The sequence below is a fragment of the Lissotriton vulgaris genome, chromosome 3_1, assembly GCF_964263255.1.
Source record: "Lissotriton vulgaris chromosome 3_1, aLisVul1.2, whole genome shotgun sequence".
Classification (NCBI taxonomy): Eukaryota; Metazoa; Chordata; class Amphibia; order Caudata; family Salamandridae; genus Lissotriton; species Lissotriton vulgaris.
In genome coordinates this window covers 1,527,437,494-1,527,463,790 of record NC_141689.1, presented here as the reverse complement: position 1 = coordinate 1,527,463,790, position 26,297 = coordinate 1,527,437,494, and the positions used below count along the sequence as shown (strand labels likewise).

General features: G+C 46.8%; 1 protein-coding gene across 4 annotated transcripts in view; it reads right to left on the bottom strand.

Moving 5' to 3' along the window:
- Positions 1–21,288, bottom strand: part of LEF1 (lymphoid enhancer binding factor 1) — a 252,049-nt gene extending 230,761 nt beyond the window's left edge. The window contains exon 1 of one of the 4 annotated variants that reach the window (XM_086962011.1): positions 19,811–21,288. In XM_086962011.1, coding sequence (XP_086818137.1) covers positions 19,811–20,026 — 216 coding nt within the window. In that variant the 5' untranslated portion in view covers positions 20,027–21,288. The remainder of the gene's footprint in view (positions 1–19,810) is intronic. The other 3 variants (XM_086962009.1, XM_086962012.1, XM_086962010.1) reach the window with 3 other exon arrangements.
- Positions 21,289–26,297: the final 5,009 nt, after the last annotated feature.

The following is a 26,297-nucleotide window of genomic DNA, read 5'->3' as shown; positions in this document are numbered from 1 at the left end:
AAGTAACACGGGTAATGCAGTAGTCACTGTCCACACGTAAGAGGGTTCAATTTGGCTCAACAAGTTCATTCAACTATGTAAAAGTCTAAGTATAAGCTTCAGTGAGTTCCATATATGCAAACGCTCAGCAGGAGCTAGAAGTTAATGCTGTTCAGCTCTTCCCCTTAAGAGCTTCACAGCTGACTCCAGGCAGAAAGCTTACACACTCAAAACACTCTGCCCTACTAATTCCAACCTAATCAGGCTACTCATACCTGATCGACTTACACCACAAATGCCTCATACCTAGATACCACAGGTATCTTAATATAAAGTTGCAAGATAAAAGTAACTCTTAAGCTGGAGTCAGTATAGTGTTTGCATTGTCTTCATATCCCTACAAACTAGAAAACTGGTTTTACTGGAATTGTGAGAACAGAACATGCTACACAATTGGCAATTGCATCCCATGCACTGGTTTACTCACACAAGGAGTGGAAACACACACCGCTGCATATGCTCCAAGGAACAAATTGGAAAGAACCATATAAACCCTTGATGTACCATTTAAAAAAAATATATATATATTTTGACAGAGTTTTATATAGCGCAAACTTGACCCGAATCGGGAATCAGAGCTCTTTACATAGCACCAGTTGCATTACATGAGGACACACTCATATTTTTTTTTGGCACAGGGAGATTAAATGATTAGCCCAGAATCACAGGATGTTCAGCCTCGTTGCCGAGACTCGAACCCAGTTCCCCAGATTCGATGATGACCGCCCTAGCCGTTAGGCCAACTCCTATCCCCATGACCAAGTAACCAACTAGTATGGGCATTAGAGTAGCCCATGAATCATTCGTTATTCAAAACATCCAGGAAGGCCACCAAAGTCCTTATGGTCGTTCGTGATCCACATATGGTGAGGTCTTCACAAAAAATTCTTTATGTCCACAATGCCACAAAAATGCCAAGGAGTCCTTAGCAGAATCCCAGCGAAGCATAAAAATCTCCATGTGAATTTTCCACAGCCACACTGAGGACCATTCTAATATTCAAGGGTAAAAAATGCAGATGGAAACCGACTGTGGTGCACATAGCTCCTAACTACTCCGCCATATTCATCCCTCTGAAATGCAAGACAAGTTCCTTATCTAAGTCATTGATAGAAGAAAACTTCTCTATGCCCCAGTCCTCTTTGACTACCAAACCAGTGCTTTATTTGAGCTGGAGCTTGCAGTGGAGATGGAGGTGTGGCACCAACACTTATTTTTGGGGACTGGCACATATTTTTTCTCAATAACCTTTGATCTAGAATGTGAAGGAAATGCCCCAAAAAGTTGGAAAAACAGTGACAAGGGGAAACAGCAGGGATTCAACTGAACACGCAAGAGTGAGATAAAGGGGCAGGGAGTTTTTGTTGGTGCATTAACGAGGAATGAGGTGGCATCAAAACTACGCAACCTTGGTACTTGACACCCCAATCTTTAATAGCGCCGGCCGTAGGCACCAGCACTTATGATTTTACAAATCAAGCAATGTACCAAACCTTCTCTTACATAACACAAGAGCATGAATCTGAAATAAGCTCACATATCCTTGAGCTTAAATATGGTACTTCAATATAAAATTGCAAGATACAGGTAATGCCGCATCATGAGCCAGTATGCTGCTTGCTTGGTCTGCGATTCTCTACCGTGCAGGGCCACTTACTAGTGTAATTAAGAAAACACCACAATAATCAGACACCTAAACACAAAGACCTTACAGCAGCTTACATACCCACTGGAAATGGAAACACACTGGATACTACAGCAAGAAAAGTGGCCTGGACATATTAATGCACAAAGGGTGGCAAAATCATGCAAATTGGGTGGTGGGGGGAGATGGTTTAATACAAATGTATACATATTTAACATAAAGGAATGGCATTTTGTAGTAGAGACTGTAAATTTATCAAACTGTGGTAAGTCACAAATATTTTTCGAAGGGGTCCATTATACTGGTAGTGACCAGAAGGACTGAGGTTGTGGTCACTATGACTAAAGCATGACTATCGATGGATATGACTAGGCCCAATATGGGAAGCAACAACAACAAGTGAATACTGACGCGTGTAGTGGTAAACAATTCTCTCCTTGGGCCATGGAGACTACTGCACCCTTAGAGTAGGGTATATACATTGTTTTCATAGTTCTTCAGCACCTGCATAACTAACCATTGCAAACTAAAACTATGACATGATACGTTAAAAGGGGCATTTATGATATCTCTTGACAAAATGTTCGATGCTGAAAGAGAAACTCGGTATACAAAGTGAAACCCCATAGAAAGTATACTGTGGTGGTAAAAATGTTTGATGGAGTCAAAAAGATACTTGCAGAGGTAAATCAGAATAGAAAATGTGCTGACTCTCAGAACCGGAAATGCGTATACATAAGACATTGCCTAGTAGGTGAGTTACATTGCTTCACGTAGGGGAGGACAGATCAAAGCTTCACGTTTTTTTAGGCTTACGGGGAGACCATGAGAACTTGTTGCATGTTTTTTAGGACCTTACAACAAATACACTGTAAAGCTATACTCGGTACAGACCTCTGTAGATCAGCATAACGAAAGGCGAAATCAAATCCTGGAGAAACCTGGAATCACAACCTGATGACTCCTGGCAAGAGCCTCAGGGAAGCAGGACTGGAGTACAGTTTCTTCAAAATGCAACTAAATCGGCAATGCAAGCGTCTGCGCCTTTATAATGCAAAACTGCACAGGCGCTCTAAGCAGTAGTAACGTAGGTATGATGACAGAGATGTTGCCTACGTATTTTGGCCTTGTGAAAAAATAAAATAAATCATTAGATAGTTTGGATATAATGAACTCAAATTCTGTCTACAAGTTAAAGAGTGCCCCAGGCTGGCAATAATGCATAAATCCTGGAAATAAAAAATTACCACTGGAGAAAGTGGGCAGACATGTCACTGGACTGAGAATACGCAATGCCATCTGATTAAACAAACAACTGCGGTTAACCTGAAGATATGTAGAATGGCTGCCAGAAATAACCTGCATGATTGTGTCAACAAAACTATACGTACCTTGAGACCAAGTGAATGCTTTTTAAATTATGTGGCAAAAGCAACTGAATTATCTGACATCACGAGTGAAGCACAAGCATTGGTTTCGGTTGGGTGGTGGAAAGGCTCAGTGGCATGAAACACAGTTCTTGAATCCCTTGGCCTCTGCTCATAGACAGTGTTGTGATCCCCTGATCTGTGCCTCTCCTGACTCAGGTGCCCATCCATTGGTAGCATGGACCTTGTCAGCTGGTGTGTCTATTACACACCTGCTTTCGGCCATGGCAAGGATAGCGCATCTTTCTAACGGCTACTTCATGCTCCTTATTTCTTTACTCACCCTGATCTCTTCTATCCACTCATTTCTCACCCCAATTTACAAACTGTTTTATTCTAATATTTCCCCATCAATGACCACTGATGACAAGGCATCCAGGAACATCATTTTATTTCAATGCATTGAGATTACTTATCTAATCTTTGCGAGGGTGTTATTATGTTAAAAAAAACTCTAATAAAGATATGTAAAACATGAAAATGATGGGAGTCATTTTGTCTGTTAATTTCTGAAGAGGGAGTACTAAGACCTGCCCTACAGCACCTTACTGTAGTTTACTCTTTTATTTTTAAGTCAAGGCTGTAGCAGCACACATGCGCTGCTCTGGCGAGACTTTTAGTAAGGGGTTTTCAAAAGCTCACCACACGCTCGTGCGTGTTTTGTTTTTAGTTACAGGCTATTGGGCTTTACGTCCGTCTTTCTAAGAAAGACAGCAAGCAATTGGGCAAAGGCGGTTGCATGTCCCGCCTTTGCTCCACCCATGGCCTATTGCTTGCGGTTACCCGCAAGGGGGACATCTGTTTTGAATTATCGTGCCCAGCCTTAGGCGCGATAATTGAAAACAGATCGCTCGCTGTGGCGCGCGCACACCACTCGTTCTTTGCTCTTTCTCGTCTCCTTCTCCTATCTCCTTCTCTTTCTCCAACCTCTCTCGCTCTATCTTTTCCCCTATCCTCTCCTCTCTCATTCATTCTCCCTCGCTCCTCTCCTCTCTTTCTGTCAGCTGTCCCCCAGATGCCTGGCTTTTGCACAGTTCAGTGATAACAACATTCCTTTGATGGTTGCAGTTTCCAGTTATGCCAAAAACAGCAAGTGCCGTCCAGGTTACAGCCGAGCAGGCTGCCTCCGACTCAGCCCCTGCACTCAGCCCCTGCACTCCCTGGCCCGGGCAGCACCCGGATCTGACAACCTCCCCCGCCGACGTTAAAACAGCACCTATTAAAAGAGAAACCCTGCGCTGGCTGCCGTGAAGACGGTGCTCGCCCACAGAGATGTGCCAGTACCTATCCTGTACACCATTGGCATCTGCAGTGCTGACACTGCAGCCCAGAACTGCATGTGCAGAGAGGCTTATTAACTGAGACGGGCTGCTGTAAGAAAGTGAGAACGACAGCTTTAGGGGTGTCCTGGAGCTCACCGACTTCGAAATTAGAATCCACATACAACTTCACAACCTGGACAGTAAAAATATTTTTACAAAAGTTAGAGCAGAATAGTGCCACAAAATGCACAAAAGTGCAACCCGGGGTGCCCAAATTGGAGGATTGATATGGTTGTTTGTTGCAATTATGCCAACTCCCATAAAATATTTATAAATGGACTCAAAAGAAAAAAGAAACTTGGAGAAGCAATAAGGGTGGTTAAAATTACTTATTGAAATAAAGTAGCCGAGCGAATTGCTGTATGAAATGTGTCAACGAGTAAAAGAACACATGGAAGTTAAAGGCAAGAAGATGTGCATGGTACAACACGTGCACATAATTCATGGGGTCCATTGTGTAGGAGTAGGAGTATACACTACACACGTAGGGCCCGATTCACAGAACTAACTTAAGACAAAATCCTAAACTTACTACCATTTTCATATTCACAGAAGGTACCTACTCATTTTCGTATTCACAGAAGACACTTACTCATTTCGGTATTCACAGAAGTTAGGAGTCCTAACTTTAGCACTCCTACATGCCTTCTGTGAATACCGAAAGTCCTAAAGTTAGGATTTTTCTCAGTTTAGGAGTAGTAAAGTTAGGACTCCTAACTTTAGGACTCCTAAATGCCTTCTGTGAATACCGAAAGTCTTAAAATTCTGATTTTTCTCAGTTTAGTAGTAGTAAAATTGAGAATTAAAATTCTGATTTTTCTCAGTTTAGTAGTAGTAAAATTGAGAAAAACCCAAATTTTAAGACTTTCGGTATTCTCAGAAGGCATTTAGGAGTCTGAAATTTAGGAGTCCTAACTTTACTACTACTAAATTGAGAAAAATCCAAATTTTAAGACTTTCGGTATTCACAGAAGGCATTTAGGAGTTCAAAAGTTAGGAGTCCTAACTTTACTACTACTAAATTGAGAAAAATCCTAATTTTAAGATTTTCGGTATTCACAGAAGGCATTTAGGAGTCCAAAAGTTAGCAGTCCTAACTTTACTACTACTAAACTCAGTATTGACCCTGTGCCTCATGGGAACAGTCCAGCCCGAACTGCTAAGCCATGCATTCTATTGGCTTTATCAATGCTTGTTTTGTTTTGCCATGTTGCAAAACGTTATTGTTGAAAAAGCTGCCTGACCTTCACTAGCTGGAAGCAAAAATATTGTTTGGTCCAATAAATCACACGTTATCCACTGTTCTGTACAAGTGTCAGCCACATTTAGCTTCTGTCAAACACAGATTCAGGATGGCGCAATGGGCCAGCCCACTTCATCCAATGGCTGTTTTGAACTGTAAGCCACTGCATTTTGCTTGGCCACATGTGCACTGTATCCTAAACAAGCATTGGCATAGCTAATAGGTCTCGCCTTTGGGACCTTATAAGTGTTTAGTTATCCAGCACAATATCCTTGGTGCAACAACATCAAGTGTTGCATGGCTAAACACTTATACGGTCCCAAAGGCAAGACCTATTGGCTATGCCAATGCTTGTTTCCAGTAGGTCCCACTTACAAACAGGGAGTCTATTTTAACATCTTACTAGCCTACCAAAGGCCTGTCAGAAATTCAGAAAGCATGCATATATATATGCATATTACAACTCTTTATTTTTAATTATATTTCAGCTAGTGCAGATATGAAACGCCTTGAGGAAATCCAGGCTGAAGAGATCGAATAATGCAATTTACTTCAGCCCTTTCTTCTGTGTGTGCCAGCGTCTGCTCAATGTCTGCTGTACCCATTACTTTAAACAAAGAAAAGTATTAGTACATGACCATCAGGCAGGTCTTGCATAGCTTCTGAAATATAAAACGGCAATTCAAAGAACTTCAATGTAACAAGAATTCAATCCATCGTGGTCCTGTTACAAATCACAGGTTCGCATAAGCGCCAGGCCTGCCATAATCTGACGACACACTTTTCACTGGCACAGGTAGGGTCTGGCCCAGTGGCACCTAGAGTGAATAAAGTGCTGGTCCAATTCTAAAACAATATCATTGCTTCTAGCCATATAGAGACTGCTACTACCATAGGCTCCTTCTCGGTGAAATGTATGGGACATACATATTACACCCGAGCAAACTGTGACATATGGACAGTACTGAAAGACCAGCTTAAAGAATGAATGAAGCATTCACTGTAAAATTGTCAACTTTAAACCTAACAGATAGAATTCAGGAACCACAAAACGCTCATGTTAGTGCTGTAAGACCATCCCAACTAGATAAATGTGCAGGGTTAATATTTAACCATAACTCTGATTTCCTCTAATCATGCCAAGTATCTAAGATCAATTTCCTCACAAGTGTATCAGGAGTAAAAAGAGTACTGGTTGGATATAATAAATAGATACTCTATTGAAAATGGATGATTCGACGTGCCGAAATTCAAATATAGAACAACACATTACTATGGTTGCTTGAATTACCTTTGGGTTATAAGTGGTACTGGACAAGAAGAAACATTTACGTGGATAGGCAATGCAACATTTGACTTTCAGGAATGTGGAGACGAGTCAGCACAAGGGCACAGAGTAGGAACAGTCTACAAGGTAGAAAAAGTAACACGCGGGTATGTCACCAGTGAAGACTAAGCATGACAAAGTTGTCAAAAGCATGTCATGGTTGAAAGTATCAGTGGTATCTGAAAAAAAGCATTGTCAAAGCCAAAAGATCTACCTTTGCTGACCTGTTCAATCAATCAATCAATCAATCAATCAACAGAATTTGTATAGCGCGCTTCTCACCCGTATGGTCTCAAGGGGGGGGGGAGGGGTGGGAGGGGGGTTACTGCACGAACAGCCAGGTCTTGAGTTGTTTCCTGAAGGTGAGATGGTCTAGGGTCAGCCGTAGGTGAGTGGGGAGGGAGTTCCATGTCTTGGCTGCCAGGGAGGAGAAGGATCTTCCTCCAACGGTGGATTTGCGGATTTGTGGGACAGAGGAGAGGGCGAGGCTGGCAGATCAGAGCTGGCGGGTGGGTGTGTAGAATGTGAGGCGACTGTTGAGGTACTTCGGGCCCGTGTCGTGGAGAGCCTTGTGTGCATGGGTGAGGAGTCTGAACGTGATCCTCTTGTTGACGGGGAGCCAGTGCAGGTCTTTCAGGTGGGCAGGGATGTGGCTGTGGCGAGGGATGTCCAAGATGAGTCGTGCTGAGGTGTTCTGAATGCGCTGGAGTCTTTTCTGGAGTTTGGCTGTGGTTCCAGCGTAGAGGGTGTTCCCGTAGTCCAGACGGCTGGTGACGAGGGTCTGAGTGACCGTCTTCATGGTTTCGGTGGGGATCCATCGGAAGATCTTTCGGAGCATGCACAGGGTGTTGAAGCAGGATGACGAGACGGCGTTGACTTGCTTGGTCATCGTGAGGGAGGAGTCCAGGATGAAGCCCAGGTTGTGTGCGTGGTCCGTTGGCTTGGGTGCGGTGCCCAGGGCAGGGGGCCACCAAGAGTCGTCCCAGGCGGAGGGAGATGGTCCGAGGATGAGGACTTCCGTCTTGTCTGAGTTCAGTTTTAGACGACTGATCTTCATCCATTCCGCAACATCTTTCATTCCTTCCTGGAGGTTGGCTTTGGCGGTGGCGGGGTCGTTGGTGAGGGAGAGGATCAGCTGGGTGTCGTCGGCGTAGGGGATGATGTTGAGGTTGTGTTGGCGTGCGATGGCTGCGAGAGGGCTCATGTAGATGTTGAAGAGGGTGGGGCTGAGTGAGGATCCTTGTGGAACGCCGCAGATGACTTTGGTGGCCGTGGATCGGAACAGGCGGAGGCGGACTCTCTGGGTTCTTCCGTCGAGGAACGAGATGATCCACTCCAGGGCCGCTCCTTGGATTCCGGTGTTGCTGAGGCGCTGTATCAGGGTGCAGTGGCATACGGTGTCGAAGGCTGCTGAGAGGTCCAGGAGGATGAGGGCAGGAGTTTCCCCGTTGTCGAGCAGGGACCAGATGTCGTTGGTGGCTGCGATGAGGGCGGTCTCGGTGCTGTGGTTTGCTCAGAAACCGGACTGTGAGGGGTCGAGGGATCCGTTGGTCTTGAGGAAGGCGGAGAGTTGTCTGTTGACGGTCTTCTCAATGACTTTGGCTAGAAAGGGGAGGAGCGAGATGGGGTGGAAGTTCTTCAGGTCCATGGGGTCTGCGGTGGGTTTCTTCAGGAGGGCCCTCAGCTCGGCATGTTTCCAACTCTCCGGGAAGGTGGCGGATGCGAAGGAGCTGTTGATGATGTTCCGGAGTTGGGGTTCGATGATGGAGTCGGCTTTGTTGAAGATGTTGTGTGGGCAGGGGTTGGTAGGGGAGCCGGAGTGGATGGTGTTCATCAGGCGTCTGGTGTCTTCGGTGCTGACAGGGGTCCAGGTGCAAAGGGTGGTAGTGGGGGGCACTGGTTCGGTGGATGGGTACGTGGTCAGCGCGCCAAAGCTGTTGTGTATGTCGGTGATCTTGCGGTGGAAGAACGAGGCGAATGAGTCGAAGAGGTCTTGCGAGGGTGTGATGTCGTTGTTGCAGGCGCTGGGGTTGGAGAGCTCTTTAACGATGCTGAAGAGTTCCTTGCTGTTGTGGGTGTTGTTGTCCAGTCGTTCTTTGAATGTTGTCTTCTTGGTGGTGCGGATCAGCTGGTGGTGTTTGCGGGTGGCATTCTTGAGGGCGGTCATGTGTTCTGATGTCTGGTCGTGGCGCGAGGCTTTCTCGAGGGTGCGGCAGGTTTTTTTGGAGTTATTGAGGTCGTTGGTAAACCACGAGGCTTTCCTCCTGCCGGGTCTGCTGGGAGGATTCTTCAGTGGTGCGAGTTCGTAGGCGCAGTTGGTGAGCCACTGTGTGAGGTTGCGGGCTGCTTGGCTTTACAATGTTTTTTACGATGCTGTGCAGCCTCTGAAAAATGATCAAATTATCCTTGTCGATGCTGTACAGCATCGGAAAAAATGGAAAAGGTGAGATGAAATTGCTGGTGGTTGTGTCATTCCACTGGTGAACGCATGAGTGATGTCATATGCATGCATCTCCACACATGCACATGCCAGCAGAATGACTCAGGTGCTATTTGCTTGGCTTTTTTCAAATTTACTTATTCAAGATGGTGGACGCAACTAGGAATGGTTAACTAAAAAAAGGACAAATGTTACTGTGAATTCCCAAAATAAAATAGGACTGCGCAAGTGGAGAAGCAACAGAGGAGTGAGTGGGGGAGAAAGTGGGGGGAGGAAGGAAAGGGCAACAATGCGGGAAGTGGAGAAGCACATGATGGAGAGAACCCAGAGCACCAGCAGTGGAGGGTGACGCCCACAAGAGAGACAGTGAGCAGCACACGATGGAGAAGGAAATACAGGACCAAGGGAAATGCACACAAGGCAGAGAGCAACACACACCACTAGGCAATGTGCCACGGTAGAAGCACCCAAGAGCTAGCAAGTAGTACACCTGGGAAAGAGCAAGAGAGTATGCGGGGCAGGTATTTGGAGGGGGAGAAACACACAAGGAAAATAGCTAGAAAGCACATACACTCTCATGGTGCTCGAAAGGAAAAAGAAAAATGTAGTTTCCTAAAAATAAGCAGTGGAAGGATATAAGTCAGCCAATCAAAAGCATGATTAAGAGGCTATGCTCCAGGAAAGAAACAAACACATGAAGAGGATTGCAAGTCATCGAATATGAGTCAAGCAAATGAGAGTGGCAATAAAGTCAACCAATGGTAAGCAATGGGCAGGCTTTAACCCCATTGTAAGTTTTTGGTAAGCCCACTATAGGTCTTTTGCAACCAGAGAAGACCTAATCAGGGAGGACAGGGAAAGATTGAGATGAAGAGGGTTATGAAGTTGGAGATGTGCAAGAGTTTTCTCAGTGGAGTGTATTCTGTGGAGGTTTGTTAGGGAAGACACCAAAGTGCAAGGATCATTTGAAAAGATGATGTAGATCGGGAAGTGTGAATGCAAAGCGAGAGTCTTAATTATTAGATGGCAGGCAAGGCCTTCCAGCAGATGAAGTTGGATGAAAGCCGCAGAGGGTGTGGAGAGGGATGCCATGATCATTCGCTTGTTAGTATCAAATGAGAGAAAGTAATTTTGCATTCAGGAGATACTACCTTTCAGGAAATGTTCTCTTCAGAAAGGGTGTCAGTGAGAAGGTTCATGGGTGATTAATGAATTGCCACACACAGTCTGATTATTCATGCCCTTGCACAATATATTGCTTGCACCTATATACTTTTGAATCTCCTACTCCCAGCATTTTTGCGTCTTCTCCTTGAGTAGGACCATGAGTCACCCATCTTTGACCTGCCTCCCCTCTTCTCTTCTAGAGGCTGTGTATGAAACTATGACCCACTCCCCTGCATTCAGGATATTAGAGAGGTTTTTTAAAGGTTTCTTTTATAGTATAGGATTGAAAAATAATGTTTGTGTGCCAATAGCGGTAAAAAAATAGTTAAAGGAAAGCTAGTTGCACAAGCGTGGAAATTGAGGTGCACTGCATCTTTAGCTCAGTGACATTTTTTACAAATGGCATTATCTCTGATAATATTGACCAACTAACAAGGTTTTTCTTGACTAAACATTGTATAAAAGTAATTTTAAAAATACACACAAGCACTACACCTGCACTAAAAATTGGTGATAGTGCATCCGATGGAACCCAGTTGATGTTGGCAGCATTTGGGATAGAAGCAGAAGAGAATACTCAGTTGCACAGCATCGTAGGAACTATTTAGTCTGAGTGTTGTGCAGCAGGAATCTGCAAATAATACAAGGAAATTGTAAACGGCATGCTCTCTTTCAAATCTATCATTCTTGAGTGGGTCTTAGAAATGGCTTTAAATCAAAGCAGCATCATTACTTTACAGCGCCGCACTTAGTAGCAGTTCTAGGTTTTGGTGTTACTTTGATGTGTTGTATCGTTCTATTCTGTATGTCTTATTATTCGTGGTACTTCTTGTAGCGATGTATGCTGACATTCATTTGATATGCATTTGTTGTGATATTATTTTCAACGTTGGTGCTTTGGGGGGCATTGGATTTATGCAAAACTAATGATCATGTATTTCATTAAACTGTACTATTTAGGACACAGTTTGAAATATGGCCCTGCCCAACACCAAACCATAAAATCGTGTATTGCAACATGTTATATGAACAGTACATTTTGTATTTATCTTGTAGACACAAAACCATACAAATGTGGGATTTGTTTTCCAATGATACCTCATTTAATGATTGTAGGCTTCGCTCATCTGTTAAAATTAGAATTGTGTTTACAAAAGTTCAAGTTTTTTAGTTAGACTCACTATTTGTTAAACAAACTGCACCAAGATCTGCAAAAGATCCCTAATCACAGCATTTGGGGTGAGGGACACCGGCAGAAAGGGTTATTTCTATGGGAAGATAATTAAGCATTGAAAAGAGTAACCAGGAGAGCACTAGAGAGCAAGAAACATAATTAGAGGGAAATAATATAATTTTATGCTATCCATCTCACAGCTTTGATGCCAGATAAAGCAACTTGATTGGTGGTGCAGACTACACCGTGAAATTTTTAGTCCACTTAAAACAATGATTTCAACTGCTGGGGTGATCTGCATTAGATTGAAACTGACATGATAAATTGAGTTTCGCGTAAGTCTAGCATACAATGACATATGTCACTTTTAGAGTTTAATTGTCATATTATAATCGTAAGACTTTGTTTTTATACACTTTATAATACTGCAGTTTTGACATGTCAATGCCCTTCAAATAAATATTGTCACTGTTGCATGATTCAATAGTAGACTGAATGTGATTTGGTCAAGCATCGAATTGCTGTCAGTGGAACAAAAAGTCCTGAATTCTAATAGTTGCATCCCAGATAGCTAAATTGTCTAAGCTTGAAATTACGTCACTCTCTGTGCTCAATCACGATTTCCTGGCAGAAGAGGGAGAATTGAAACGAGGAGAGTCATGCAGTTACCACTATATCAAATTTGCACTGTTGCTTATGCTACCCGAGGGCTAGGGTCTGCAATGGACAAAAATCCATGCAGCAGAACAATTTAAGCAAACAATGACCTTAAACAGTAAGTATGTTGCATTTTGCACTCCATTAAAAAACAACATTGTACATCCTTATCCATGGCACCAAATTACAAGTTTTTGACACCGGAAAAAGAAAAATAAATACAAATGTGTGTAGCTGATTTTACTCGACAGTTATTAAAACCTATTACAGCTATTTGCATACAACATTTAGGAGAATTTTGCTTGTCAAATATTGTAACCGTTCTGCCGGTTATTTCTCTTCCAGATGTTGTCATATCCCTGCTGAGTATTGAAAACAAACAGAGCATTGACAATAATCAAATTAGATCATCTTTTGCCGCCTACACAACAGCGCTGCACTGCGACAACTGGCAAAGCCTACAATTGAGTATGATGTAAGAAAAGGCTCGGATGAGTTAAGTAGACCCTGATACGCAGGCACAAAATATACTTCATGTAACCTGACCATAGTCCCCGTGGCATCTCCCACTTCTGTATGGCAGACATGTTGTGGTCCAAGAGTGAAAATGGCTCAAATCTGAGCAGGCTGAAGCATTAGTGAATGTCTCAACAGAAGCGTGAAAATGTCTTGTTTTGACCAAACAATGGAGTAGTAGTTTCAAAATCGGGCACCTATGTTGTCAGTTTTAACATAAGCTAAAGAAGGGATAAAGAGATATGAAGTACCTCACTCAATGCCCTTTGAGCAAGTTTGTTGTCCATTTACAGTAAAGAAGAAGGGTATCTTGGGCTTTTGGTCCTACAATTCGGCTCCTATATCTAGAAATAAATAAAAATTGTATAGTACACCAAGCTGATAGAGGTGTTTCAGTAGGCGCAGTTAGTGCTATGTGCCATGCAAAAGTAAGGGACAATGTGCAGTTTCTCACAGTGTATATGGTACATATGTGCACATTTGCTTACACAAAATATCCTGGAACTTGTTTCACATTTAGAAAAGTTTGACCTGGTGCAAAAAATGTTTGAAACTCAAGGACCAGTCGGCAAGGGAAGACTGGAAAAAGTAAAAAATCTACTCCGTGAATTCACTATGCTTGGGGTAGATTCACGATGTTTGGGAGATTTTCTAAAAATCCCAGAAGTACTTCTGGAAATCTATGAAATTTGTTTCAACTTTGCAAAACTTACTCTGGTGGGCTTTCTACTTGATAGAAATATTACAGGCGTAAATCATTTGGAAAGGAGTGTTTGCAGATGTAATGTCATTAATATCTTTCCAATGAGAATATGCTTTCTTGGTGGAGAAACTCGGATTCTTACACCTCTTTGAATATGTGGCTGTTCTATTTGCATTCCCACCCTGGAAAATCACTTCCTTCTGCCTTAACCAGAGTATTTGTGTATGAGTTCCCAAGGTGGAAATCTACCTACAAAATGATTGTGACTTCCCACGCACAGGGCACCCAGAGCCATTAAAAAAGCTGTAAATCTCTGGAGGCCCACGCATGTGCCTAGAACTTACAGAGATTTACTGCTACTTGCCTCGGTCATAAAAATCCCAGGCAAAAGAGAATACTTAGCACACAGAGGAAACTGGTGATACAAAACAACATAGTTGCCGTGCTTCCTTTACCACCCATTCTCAGGTAATTTAAATTTACATTTGTGGACACGAGTGGGAAAAATCATTGAAAATTAATGTGAACACAAGCAAAGGTGTTTAATTTATGCTTGGTGTGTGAACCATTTGCTTTACTCAGTTCCTTGGGCACACCCACTGCCATCCCTGGATGTCACTAGTAAAAGCATAAAAATCTGTGTGTCTTGTGGACAGGCAATAATCTAAGAGTTTGCCAGTATTAATCAAGATTTACATATTTTAACACATATTCATTGACGCCCCTGGTAACCGGTGTCCATTAAAAAAACACACACACACAAGACCCTATCTCTGTGAATAAAGATTCGTTTATATTTGTATAGTGCACCCTGCATAACTCGATTGCATCTAGATGATTGTGAGAATGAAATTTGGAGATGATGCTGGCACTAGTGATATTTTGAATAGGTGAGCTTCAAGTTTTTTTTCTGAAGGAATAGCCACACAAATAAATAAAGTTTGGAAGGGTATATGATGGGACAGGTGGTTCCACATGTAAGGGCCAGACACTCAGAAGTGCCTGTGGCCTCATTTCTTGCAGTTTGTTTGTGAGGAGACTGAGGTCACTTGAGTGGCGAGGTCTGGTGGGTTGTATCGCTAGCTCTTATTCCGCAGGTAGTTGGAGCAGAGCCTTCTGTGCATCTGAAGATGAGGCAGAGCACTTTGAAGGCGACACTTGTACTAGGAGTAAGTGGAGGTTTCTGATGTGCTCGATTATGTTTTAGGCATCGCCAAATCAACAGATGGCTTATACAGCTGCATTTTTTTTTATTCTTATGGTTTGGTAGACTTGCAGTCTATTCTTTACTGTATTGCTGTCATAAAAGGGCGCGCTCTGACTACTGCAAGGAGGTGTTCAGTCTGGATGAGTGGCTGTGTTTTAAGCAGGTTTAGTTGGTGAAAATATTTGAGCACTGTGCAAATGTGGGTGGTTAAACTGAGTTTGGCGGCCCACACTCTATCTAGGTATTTGACCCTAGATTTCATTGGGATTTTTGACCTGAAGAATATTCCGGAGGGAATCCATTCCCCTAGGTTTCAGAGCTATTAAGTTTTATAGCCATTAACGTTTATTCGATGTTCGTTTAGACCCATTAAGTATTCATTCTGTTTTGGTTCATCCAGATCCCAATTGCTTTTCAACCGTTTGAGAAATGAGTGAATTGTCCCGCTTTTCTCTACCTTTACATGTCAGGTCGTAGAATTTTATGAGGTTTTAGGGCACCCATTAAAGAAGTTTACATACATGTTGATGAGCAGGGGTGATGGATTGATCCTCGAAATACCTGGCAATTGATGGGGCTTGTACAGGATGAGAAGTTGCTTAATCTTCCTTCTTGAGGCTGGTCTGCGAGGAATGACTGAAGCATTGTAAAGCATTGTCAGTGACAAGGGATACCAATTGTAGTCAATGAAAAGAATGGCGTGGTCCACAGTGTCAAAGGCATAAGACATGTAAAGCAAGCTCAGAGCACAGTAACCAAGGCTCGCCACGACCAAGATGCTGTTTAAGGTGCTGGTATGACTGGTGTCTGCCCTGTGCTACGGCAGAAGCCTGATTGGTTATGGTCTAGCCTGTTGTGAGTTTGTAAATGAGACAGGTTTTTCCATTGTTTGTTTGGTCTGAGGACTTCAACAAGTGTAGCAATCTTGGTCCATTGCACTTCTAAGAAACTGAACTTCAGTGGCAAAATTTCTTCGGGTACCATGGTTTGCGGATGGGGGGGGGGGGGGGGGGCAATGGCCTGTTTTGTTCTACTTGTGTGACACAAACTCCTTCGGTTTGCAGCGCTCTCGGGCTTGAGGAATTGTAGCTAAAGTGCACCGTTGGTTCGCGAATTTTTTAGACTATCTGGATTTGAGTATTTAATAATCAAATTTCCAAGAAGCATGTTCAATTGAGAGATGGCAACGCCTTTCCTAATTCAAAACATCGGGCCACCTGAAGTCTCACTCACATTTTGACTTCAATATTACAGTTTTGGGGGACAGCCTCATATCGGTTCACCCTTATTGAGTACAGCGCTGTAGCTGAAGGTTGGGAATAATCAATATTTATATTAGTGGGTTAAAGGCAGTGTTATTCTACCCAATATATGCCAGTCTCGAACATAATTTTTGGGCACTGAGTCGGGGCTAAGCCTGTCGAGGAGAGGTTGTGTGTGTGTGTGTGTGTGGTGGTGGTGGGGGGGGGGGGGTAATCCATCAGAGGGTTCCTATTCACCCCAAAGCTGGGAGTGTGTGGGGGGGGGATACCTCATTTCGTGTACGCCACTGCCATACCTGCTATACTGTTCCAATGTTCAAGGGGGCACGCTCCAGGTGCGTGCCTCCGTGCCTCCTTCCCCGCGGCGCCGCTCGGCGCCCACGTGTCTGTATTTACACACCAGCCGCCCGGCCCCGCCCCCCGGCTGCTACCTGTGCAGTGCGCGCGCCAGTGCGCTCCACGCGCGCTGAGCGCACACGCCCTCGCGGCGCTCGTGCACCGCCCCCACCCCACCAGAGCGAGGCCAGCGCCCCCGCCCCCCGCTGACCCCGGGCCGCGCGCGCGCCTCCAGCAGCTGCAGGCCCGGCTGTGCAGGGGAGCCTCTGGGGGCCGGCGCTTCATCTGCAGCCAGGCCTGGCTTCCTTTCTTCGGTTTGTTTACGTTTGGAGCTTTGATCCCCTCCGCCGAACGGAAGAGGGGGAAGAAAGCAAGCCCCCGCTCCGCACAAGCGCGAGCCGAGGTGCCACGGACCTTGCCGAGTTAGTAGCAAGGCAAGGCGGCTGAGGGGGGCACAAGGGCCCGGCCAGCTGCCCACGTGCCCGGTCAGGCGTCCGCTACCGTCGCAGTAGTTTAGCCCGGATGGGCGGCGGCCTATCTTATTTATTTTGTGTTTATTTTACTTTGTGCGTTTTTATATTACGCGGACTACCCGAAGGTGTCAGAGCGCTTCACAATAGGAACAGTAGTGAAACATGGGGAAAAATTACAAGTGAGCATGTTACAAAAGCAAACGTTACGTTACATAAGGCAATGTGCATGTAGCGAGCAAACAAAACACAAGAGGTATGAAGCGGATTAGATGTATGAAAGTCAGCCCATCTACTTTTTATTTTATATTTTGAATTGTACCACTATTTACATAACGGGTTCTTGTACTGTACTTCTAGCTGCATATTACTTTGGTTGTACAATTGTACTGGCTCTCTGGTTTGAGTTTATGTTTTCCCCTTTTCTGCTTCTGCTGAGGTAGGGGACACATTATTTCGAACGATCCACAGAGCATCTCTTGCTTTACACTTTCACCCTTGCTGGTGGCCCTTTTTAGGTCAAAGCATAACATGATCCCGTTGTGGCTCTTCGAAATATTTTTAAGCTGAAAGTTCAGGTTGCACTGCAATGTCAATGTCACGCAGTGCAGACATGAACAGAATAAAGGGCAAATAAATGTGGATGCATTTCACATAGTCCTTCAAAGCACTTTCTACAAGAGAAAACCACGAGCAAGTATAGATGGGTGTGAAATTGGCAGTGTTTTTGGCCCAGTGTGAGAACTGCCTCGTGCTTGCCAACTGATTTCAGAGCCCTTAGTCTTAAGAAAGTTGGAACACAGTGAAGAAACCTGGAGGCTATTACTTCCAACGGGAGTGAATTCGTCAGGCTGCCCTAGGAACACAATTGTTGGCATTTTTTTGGGAAAAGGCTACAGTTAGGTGCAAACCATGTGACTGGAAGGGGACTCCGACCTACTTGGTAGAGTCCGGCGATATTTAGTAATCAATGGCGAAGCTGATTTTTAGTCAGACCAACCTCACATCGGTTTACCCATTGTCTGTCTGCTTTGCCCTCAGAAACGTCAGTAAATTAATAAAGCAACATGGCTCAGTGGGTTGAGGCACCTGCTACACTCATGTTCGGGTAACCTAGCTAGAACTCGCAGCTTGAGGTGGGATCTTGGCTTTTCAAAACTCGTGCAGGGGCCGACATAAAGGTTAACCATAATAATAGTTTGTAGTTCAGCAAGACTGCCCTTAAACGCTACACAACGAGCTATCTCTGATGTTATTATTAATAGTGGCGCAGATGTTGTGCGCATCCACAACCTACAGCTGCTTCGCAAATCCCTCCGTAGTGTCTTGCACTTTTCACACCGATGCCATAGGTCAGCAAATCCTCTCTCTAACCCCGCGAAGTTTAGTTCACCACACCCCCCTCCCATGTGGATTTCTCTAATTTTTCCAGTTGACATGAAGCAACCCCGCAGGCGGGGGAAAGGAGGCAGCACAGACGGTGTCACCTCCCGGTAACCCTGCAGCGCTTGGAAGGGCCTCTGGAATGAGCCCTCGCGGCCACACTTCCGGTCGCTCACAATGCTCATAGAAGCTGCTGGCTAGAGCGTCGTAGCGTTTTGTGACCGTCCAAAGTTGGCAACACTTGAGCTTCAGAACTCGAGTCACGAATATCCGAGGATCATGACCGGAGGCTACTTAATCTCTCACTGACGTGCGTTGTGGAATTCATAATGGCAGTGCCAAGGGGAGGGAACTGCCGCAGCAGTTAACGTTTTCATATAAAAGTAGGCAAACATGTAGAAAGCCTTTCATCGGCAGGGAGGGCGAGCGCTTCGTATGGTGTCATGCTGCCCTCTGCCCTCCCAGAAGAGAAAACCTTTCTGTACAGAAGATACCCTGTTTACCACTGCCAACACCAGGACACCTCCGCTCTTTTGGTGCAAGTGTTTCCTTTCTTGGCATCACCGCATATTATGACCGCGTCCAAACAATGTCTTGCACATTTTTGGGCACCGTGTCGTGCATTAAGAGATCCTCCGTTCAGAGTTAACATATTCCACCAACGTAAAGATCCAGACTTGTTTTTTTGTAGTAATAAAAAAGATACATACAAAAGTGACATAAGGAAGGTCGAGCCGACCAACGACACGGGCATATAAAGGAACATTCATTTGTTTTTTGTAAGAACAATTGAACACTAATAATTAACAGTTGACAGTTTTGTCTATAGCACCACACCAACATTGATATGTCTCAAGACAGAGATGTAAAGATTTAGGAGATGGCAAGGTGAGCCCTGAGGGACCAGGTGCGTTATTTAAAAAATAACGTAATGTGTTTATACAAGAATACTAACTGGCAGGCGTGAAACTCTACTAAGGCCACTGGGCATTTGAAAATTACCAAAAGTGAGAATCGCCTCAAGTGAGTGAAACTGCGCTCCAAAGTTTCGGACTCTCGACCTTTGAGTCAGCCTGTTCTCCGGGGTGTCAGATTAGATTGTCACCCAGACACATTGTGCTCCGAGTCGTGAGACTAGCACCCGATGGATAAAGCTTTAAATGCATGCAAATATGTTTCAACGAGTTGTCACGCATTTCTAAATGTGATTTAGAAAATAACATTTAAAAGGAACATGGCAAGGGGAGTGGTGATGGGGGGTGGGAGGGGGTTTTATTTCGCCCAGGGGGGCTATAGCGCACGCTGCCAAGAGATTCGTATGCTGGATGTCACGTGTGATAATCCCAGCGTGGCTGCCTTGGCCTTTCATCTTCCCCGTGTGCGAATGATGAGCAACATTCAATTCGAAGAATAGTAAAGCGTGCTACTGAATGCCGCAGGATCTAAGCACTATATTGAAACTGGCAGGGCTCTGCCCGTCACGCGCGCTCACCTCGTGCCCGTGGCCGATGACCTCGGATTCGTTCACCAGGGAGGATTTGATGTCGGCCAGGTCGCCCTCCTCCTCCTCCTCGCCCGGGTGTCTGACCTCGGTGTAGCTGGGCTCCTCCTGAGGGTCCCCCTCGTCCTTGAAGGGGATCATCTCGTCGGTGGCGCACAGCTCGGGGTCCCCTTCGCCCCCTGCCCCGCTGCTGGAGAGTTGTGGCATGCCGCCCCACTTGTGCCCACCCACTCCCGCGGGCAGCGCTGGTGAGTTCGGGGACAGGGAGGCGGGTTTCGGGGTGGAAAACTCCGACCCAAAATCTGCAGCTTTCTCTTATTCCAGTCTCGATGCGGACCACCAAAACATCCGAAGTGGCGGCGGGCGAGTGCTTCTGGGCTCCTGAGGCGAAAAGGTATCAGGACCCGGGGGCAAACATTATATCCTTTCGTCCTGCCCTTTTGTTTACTGACAGTCAATATTGCAAAAAATAATATTTATAAATAAGATGCGTATTTGTAATCCAGACAAGGGCGGTTGGTCGTGCTTCCTCTGCGTTCAGGTCGCGGCAGGCGTCCAACGCGCCCAGAGGCGATTTTCGTGGCAGTGTGGCGCTATATATCGGCATCCAAGTGCGGCTGGGGAGCGGGGCTGCCTCCTGGTGCTGCTGCTGCGCTCTCCCGGGCAAGGCTGTGACTGAGTCCAAACCCCAGCGAGTTTCCTCGTCCTCCTGCCCTGCGCTCCGGCCCGCCCCTTCCCACGGGGCACGGGGACTGAGCCCGGCTCGTGTTGTGATTGTGACTCAGAGGTGAGTAAAGCCCCGGGATGCGTGTGAACCGAGGGGCAGCGCACAATCACGTCCTCTGTTACGGGAACCTGGGCAGGGGGTTCCCCTCCCTCCCTGTTTTCCTTGGACAGCTCTCCTTTTCTCGACTCGCCTTCTTTGTCCAGGAACAAGAAAAGGTGAAGACGAGCTTTTTGTGTCAGGAAAGGTCCCGGCTGAAGTTGCGGTAGCTCCGAGGGAGTGATGACAGGTCCACACACACAGTGAATCGGAATGCACCGCCGCGGGCAGCTGCAGACTCTCTCTCTCCACAGACAGACTGGGCGCTCCCTCCTTCCCTGACAGGGGCTTCCCGAAGCGAGGCAGGAGCGATGCTCCCCGGGGGTGCGCGTGCGGACTCTCCTCTGACTGCTCTCCTTCCCTCCTCAGATTCTGCTGTCAGTCTCTCCTCCCGAGGGGGTTGGTGTCAGCCTCCAATCAGAAGTTGTCGTCGCAGCCTCCAATCAGCGCGTGAGAGCGACTCCCCTCCTCAAACCGGTGGCGTTGATCTCCGTCAGGCGTTGGTGTCAGCCTCCCGAGGCTGCTGGTGTCAGACCATTCCCCAGGTTGTGGGGGGTCAGTCCTGGTCTTGCTGTGGTGCTGGCCTCCCCTCCTCGGGTTCTCGGAGCCTCTGGGCCCTCCTCGGGGGGACGAACCAGCCCAACCCGCCACCGAGGTTAGCAGTCTTCCCTCTTGTGGATGTCCATTCACCCTTCCTCCAAAATGTTTTTTGCAGCTCCCACTCTTGGGTTGTTTTTTTACTTCCTTTCCTCGGGTTGTGGGTGCCAGGCCCCCCCAGAGACAACTGGCGTAGTCTTCTTTCCTGAGGTTATTGACTCGGGTGCGCCTGCGGCTCTTTGCAGCCTCCCTCCTTTAGCTGTTGGTGGCAACCTCCCTCTTGGACTTTTGCCCAACCTCGCCTGGTGAGGTCGTTTAAAGTGCCCCCACCCGAGGTCTACCTTCCGCCCTGAGGTCTTCACCTGAGGTTATTTCCCCGATTTACTCTACTCTCGCTACTGACGCAGCGTCTCTTCCAATGCTAAAAAGCCTTGGCATAGCCAATAGGTTTCGCCTTTGGGACCTTATAAGTATTTAGTATGCAGCAAGTTATTGGTGTCAGCCTCCTTTCCTGAGGTTTTTTGTGGTACCCTAGCCTCCTCAGGATCTTGTTTCCAGCCTACCTTCCTGAGGTTTTTGGTGCCAGCCTCCTTACAGTCCTTGCTGGTGTCAGCCTTCTTACCTGGGGTTGATGGTGCCACCCTCCCCCCAAAGGGTCGTTATTTTAAGCATCCTTTCAAGAAGTGGTAGGCTCCTGGCTTCTTTCCGGAGGTGCTAATCTTTAGTCTCTCCTCCTGAGGTAGTTCTTTTTCAGCCTTCCCCTCCTGAGGTTGTACTTTTTCAGCCTCCCCTCCTGAGGTTGTACTTTTTCAGCCTCCGCTCCTGAGGATGTTCTTTTTCAGCCTCCCCTCTGAGGTGGTTGTTATTTAGTCTTCCCTCAGGGGATTGTGTTCTGCCTCCTGTGTTGTGGTATGGCGTTTCAGCCTCTTCTGAGGTTGGCAGAGTCAGTCTCCCTTCCTGAGATTGATGATGTCAGTTAGACTTCCTGAGGTGGTTGTCTTTAACCTCGTCTCCTGACGTGGGTGTTTTCCAGCCTCCCCTCCAGAGGAGTTTGTGGTAAGCCTCCTTTTCTGAGTTGGGTGTGTTCAGCCTCATCTCCTGAGGTTGAAAGTCAGCCACCCCTCCTCAGGTTTATGGTGTCAGCCAGTGTCCTCTCTGGAGGTGGTTGTACCCTCTTGAGATGTGGTTTTCAGACTTCTCCTGGGGTGGTTCTCTTCAGGCTCCTCTGGGACTGAAGGTCCGTCAGCCTTGCCTCCTGGGGTGTTTATGTTCAGCCTCCCCTCTTAGGGTATTTGCGTTCAGCCTCCCCCCCCCCCGAGGTGGCTGTGCTTAACCTCCCCTCTTGAGGTAGCTGTTTTAGACCCCCCTCCTGAGGTTGTGGTCTACCTCTCAGACTGCCTGCTTCAGCCTCCTGAAGGGGATGTCTGCAGACTCCTCTCCCGAGGTTGGTTGGTGGTCAGCCTCCCGTCTTGAGGGGGTTGTCTCCAGACTCCTCTCTCCCGAGGTTGGTTGGTGGTCAGCCTCCTGTCTTGAGGGGGGTTGTCTCCAGACTCCTCTCTCCCGAGGTTGGTTGTTGGTCAGTCTCCCGTCTTGACGGGGGTTGTCTCCAGACTCCCCTCCCGAGGTTGGTTGGTGGTCAACCTCCCGTCTTGAGGGGGGTTGTCTCCAGACTCCCCTCCCGAGGTTGGTTGGTGGTCAGCCTCCCGTCTTGAGGGGGTTGTTTCCAGACTCCCCTCCCTAGGTTGGTTGGTGGTCAACCTCCCGTCTTGAGGGTGTTATCTCCAGACTCCTCTCCCAGGTTGGTTGGTGGTCAGCCTCCTGTCTTGAGGGGGGTTGTCTCCAGACTCCTCTCTCCCGAGGTTGGTTGTTGGTCAGTCTTCCGTCTTGAGGGGGGTTGTCTCCATACTCCCCTCCCGGGGTTGGTTGGTGGTCAGCCTCCCGTCTTGAGGGGGATTGTCTCCAGACTCCCCTCCAGAGGTTGGTTGGTGGTCAGCCTCCCGTCTTGAGGGGGTGGTCTCCAGACTCCCCTCCCGAGGTTGGTTGGTGGTCAGCCTCCCGTTTTGAGGGGGATTGTCTCCAGACTCCCCTCCTGAGGTTGGTTGGTGGTTAGCCTCCCGTCTTGAGGGGGTGGTCTCCAGACTCCCCTCCCGAGGTTGGTTGGTGGTCAGCCGCCCGTCTTGAGGGGGTTGTCTCCAGACTCCCCTCCCGAGGTTGGTTGGTGGTCAGCCTCCCGTCTTGAGGGGGTTGTCTCCAGACTCCTCTCCCAGGTTGGTTGGTGGTCAGCCTCCTGTCTTGAGGGGTGTTGTCTCCAGACTCCTCTCTCCCGAGGTTGGTTGTTGGTCAGTCTCTTGTCTTGAGGGGGGTTGTCTCAAGACTCCCCTCCCGAGGTTGGTTGGTGGTCAGCCTCCCTTCCAGGGACAACCGCTGCTGAGTCTCCTCCTGGCTCTGGCTGGTCTGTCTCTCCGTGAGTGCAGCTCTCCCCCATCCACCCCTCCCCGCCCGGCTCTCCCTCCCCGCGTCTGCCGGGAGGAGGGGGAGGGCGGGAGATGAAAGGAAGCCGCCGCCACTGTGATTGACACCACATTGATAGACACCCGGGAGGGGGTGAGGGCGGGGCCGTACCCAGAGCAGATCAGACAGGAACACGGCGAGGAGCTGACCCCACCGGAGGTGGGAGGGGGTGGCGCCGGGGGAGCTGCTGGGGGAACAAGGAAACCAGAGCGGGAGGCAGAGGGAAAACAAACTTAAATAACGAGGAACCGCTGGCACGGCGCGGCGGCCAGATTCAGAGGTGTAAACTCATTTTTCAATAGAAAGTTGGAGAATTACGATATCCTTTTACAAATTATTAAATGCCAATACATTGCCATTTAAGAAAGCACAGGCTGTACACACTGAATCTAATTTCAGCTGTGGCTATATACATATATGCCACAAAAAGCGTGCGCGGAAAGATGAGATATTTTCATGTTTTTTTTTTATTGTCATCGAAGATTTAGTGGCAAACTGTAACAGGTTGTTTATTATTATTTTTTTATTATGAAATAGAGGAATGTTTCCAAACGAACGCGCTGATAGGCTGATCAACCGGAATAGCCAACATGCGATTAATTCGATTACCACCAATGAGTAGACACTTGTGCTTGGAGCGGCAAATTACCTCCTTCGGCCGGCGGGTGTCGGATCGGTTTTCAGTCGCCGCCATATGAGTCAAAATTGAGCACAATAACGAATTCAAAGAGACCTAACTTCTTTTAAAGAAACAGGAAGTGCCCCCAATCTTCCCGAAACGGACCCAGTTTTGTAAACACGATGTGTGTGGTTCAAGTTAAAGAAAGTGGGAACGTCCGTTCTTACCTTTATTTCAAATTCCTATAGTGTGAATTTGGCCCGGCGGCATTGGAGCAATTTACAGGAGAAGCAGGCTAGATACACAGATCATGTGTAGGGAATGAGACATCACGAGATTTGTCCAGAATCACAGGGTGTTGTGCCGATGCCGGGATTTAAACCTAACTCCCCTGTTCCAAGTCGGCACCGCTAGGTTTGTGTATATGGCTTCAGTGAGCTGTAAAACGGGTTGCTTGGATTTCGGAATGCTCCTTTTTTGGGGGGGCATGGTGTGTGTGCGTTGTGGGGGGCTGTTTGCACATGCCTGGAGCTAATTACAGGCCATGGCGGGCATGTCCAGCCTTGGATAGCAGCAACAGGGAAGCATCTGTCTGTCCCAGGGCAGCGCTCGGTGACTCATTTTCACAAACTAGAAAGAAAATCTAAGGACAACACACGGGTGTTAAGGAGAGTGGTCGGAACGAGACAGACGCACCGCCCTCTCTGCATGGGGGGGGGGGGGGGGGGGGGCGAGGACGTGCATTAGCATCTGCTCAAGCAGCATCCCCTATAATTAATCCTTTTTTGGTTCAGGGGTAGCGTGCTACTCGCCGAAAAGCGCTTTGACGCATAGACAGGGGTAGTACGCGCTATATAAATGCAATTAAAATACAATAATTTCATGCGCGCCAGGTAAGTACCCATAAAACAAATACGCACTCGCACATTGCCTCACGAACACTCCCACCTGAAAACCAGTCACAGAATGGCATGCATGAACGGGTAGCATCACTCAGACAAAAACATTCCTTCCCTGACCAGTGCATGCAATGCAGTATGTTACGTGGAGATACAGAAGTGCTGGGACTCATTTTCCAGAGTGCTGCTTGCTTCTGGGAAGTGCCGGTACTCTCCCATTAAATGCATTGCAGCAGTACTGGAGAATAAGGGAACTGTCCCTTTCAAATTTAAGAAGGGCATGTACTTAGTACCTGCCTGCTATTGGTAAGTGCTGGTACTCACACCCCACCAGTACCTGCCTGCTCTTTGAAAGTGCTGGTACGCTCCCGTTCAAAGTATTCTTACACATCTGCTGAGAAATTGAGGTACTCCCCCTCATGAGTTCTAGAGTCGCAGGCACTGAGTACCGGACAGTACCTGCCAACTTTCGTCACTATGCTTAACCGGAAGCTATATAGAAATGCACGTGCGTATGTTCTTCCACATATGAAGCAGGGGTTTGATGACTGTAGCGCCTCGCCGTCTCGTAAACTACTTTAAAATGGGTGCAATATTGTGATTTCGTTATTTTGTGTTTAATGGCTGAAACAGAAATGTCGAACACGGCAATGGATACATCTGTACAACAGCGCATTCCGCCAACATAGTGGCATACATATTTTTTCGGTTTACACAATGTCATGTCTGTTGACAAGAATTTGACCGAAATTACAAAATCATACAGAGGGATTTGCGTGCAGACCGCTTTCAAATTAACTCTTTCAACAGAGTGTTTATGATTTTTTACACATTTTGTTTAGCGTGAACTTGACCCGGATGCACTGAAGCAGTGTACAGGAGCACCAGTTATTACACAAGGGCACATTCATGTTTTTTTTTTGTTAAGCATCGGGACTTTAAGTGATTTGCCCAGAATCGCACGATGCCCAGCTGCGGAGAATCGAACCTATCTCCCCACTTCTGAAAATCAGCATCTCTGGCCGTAAC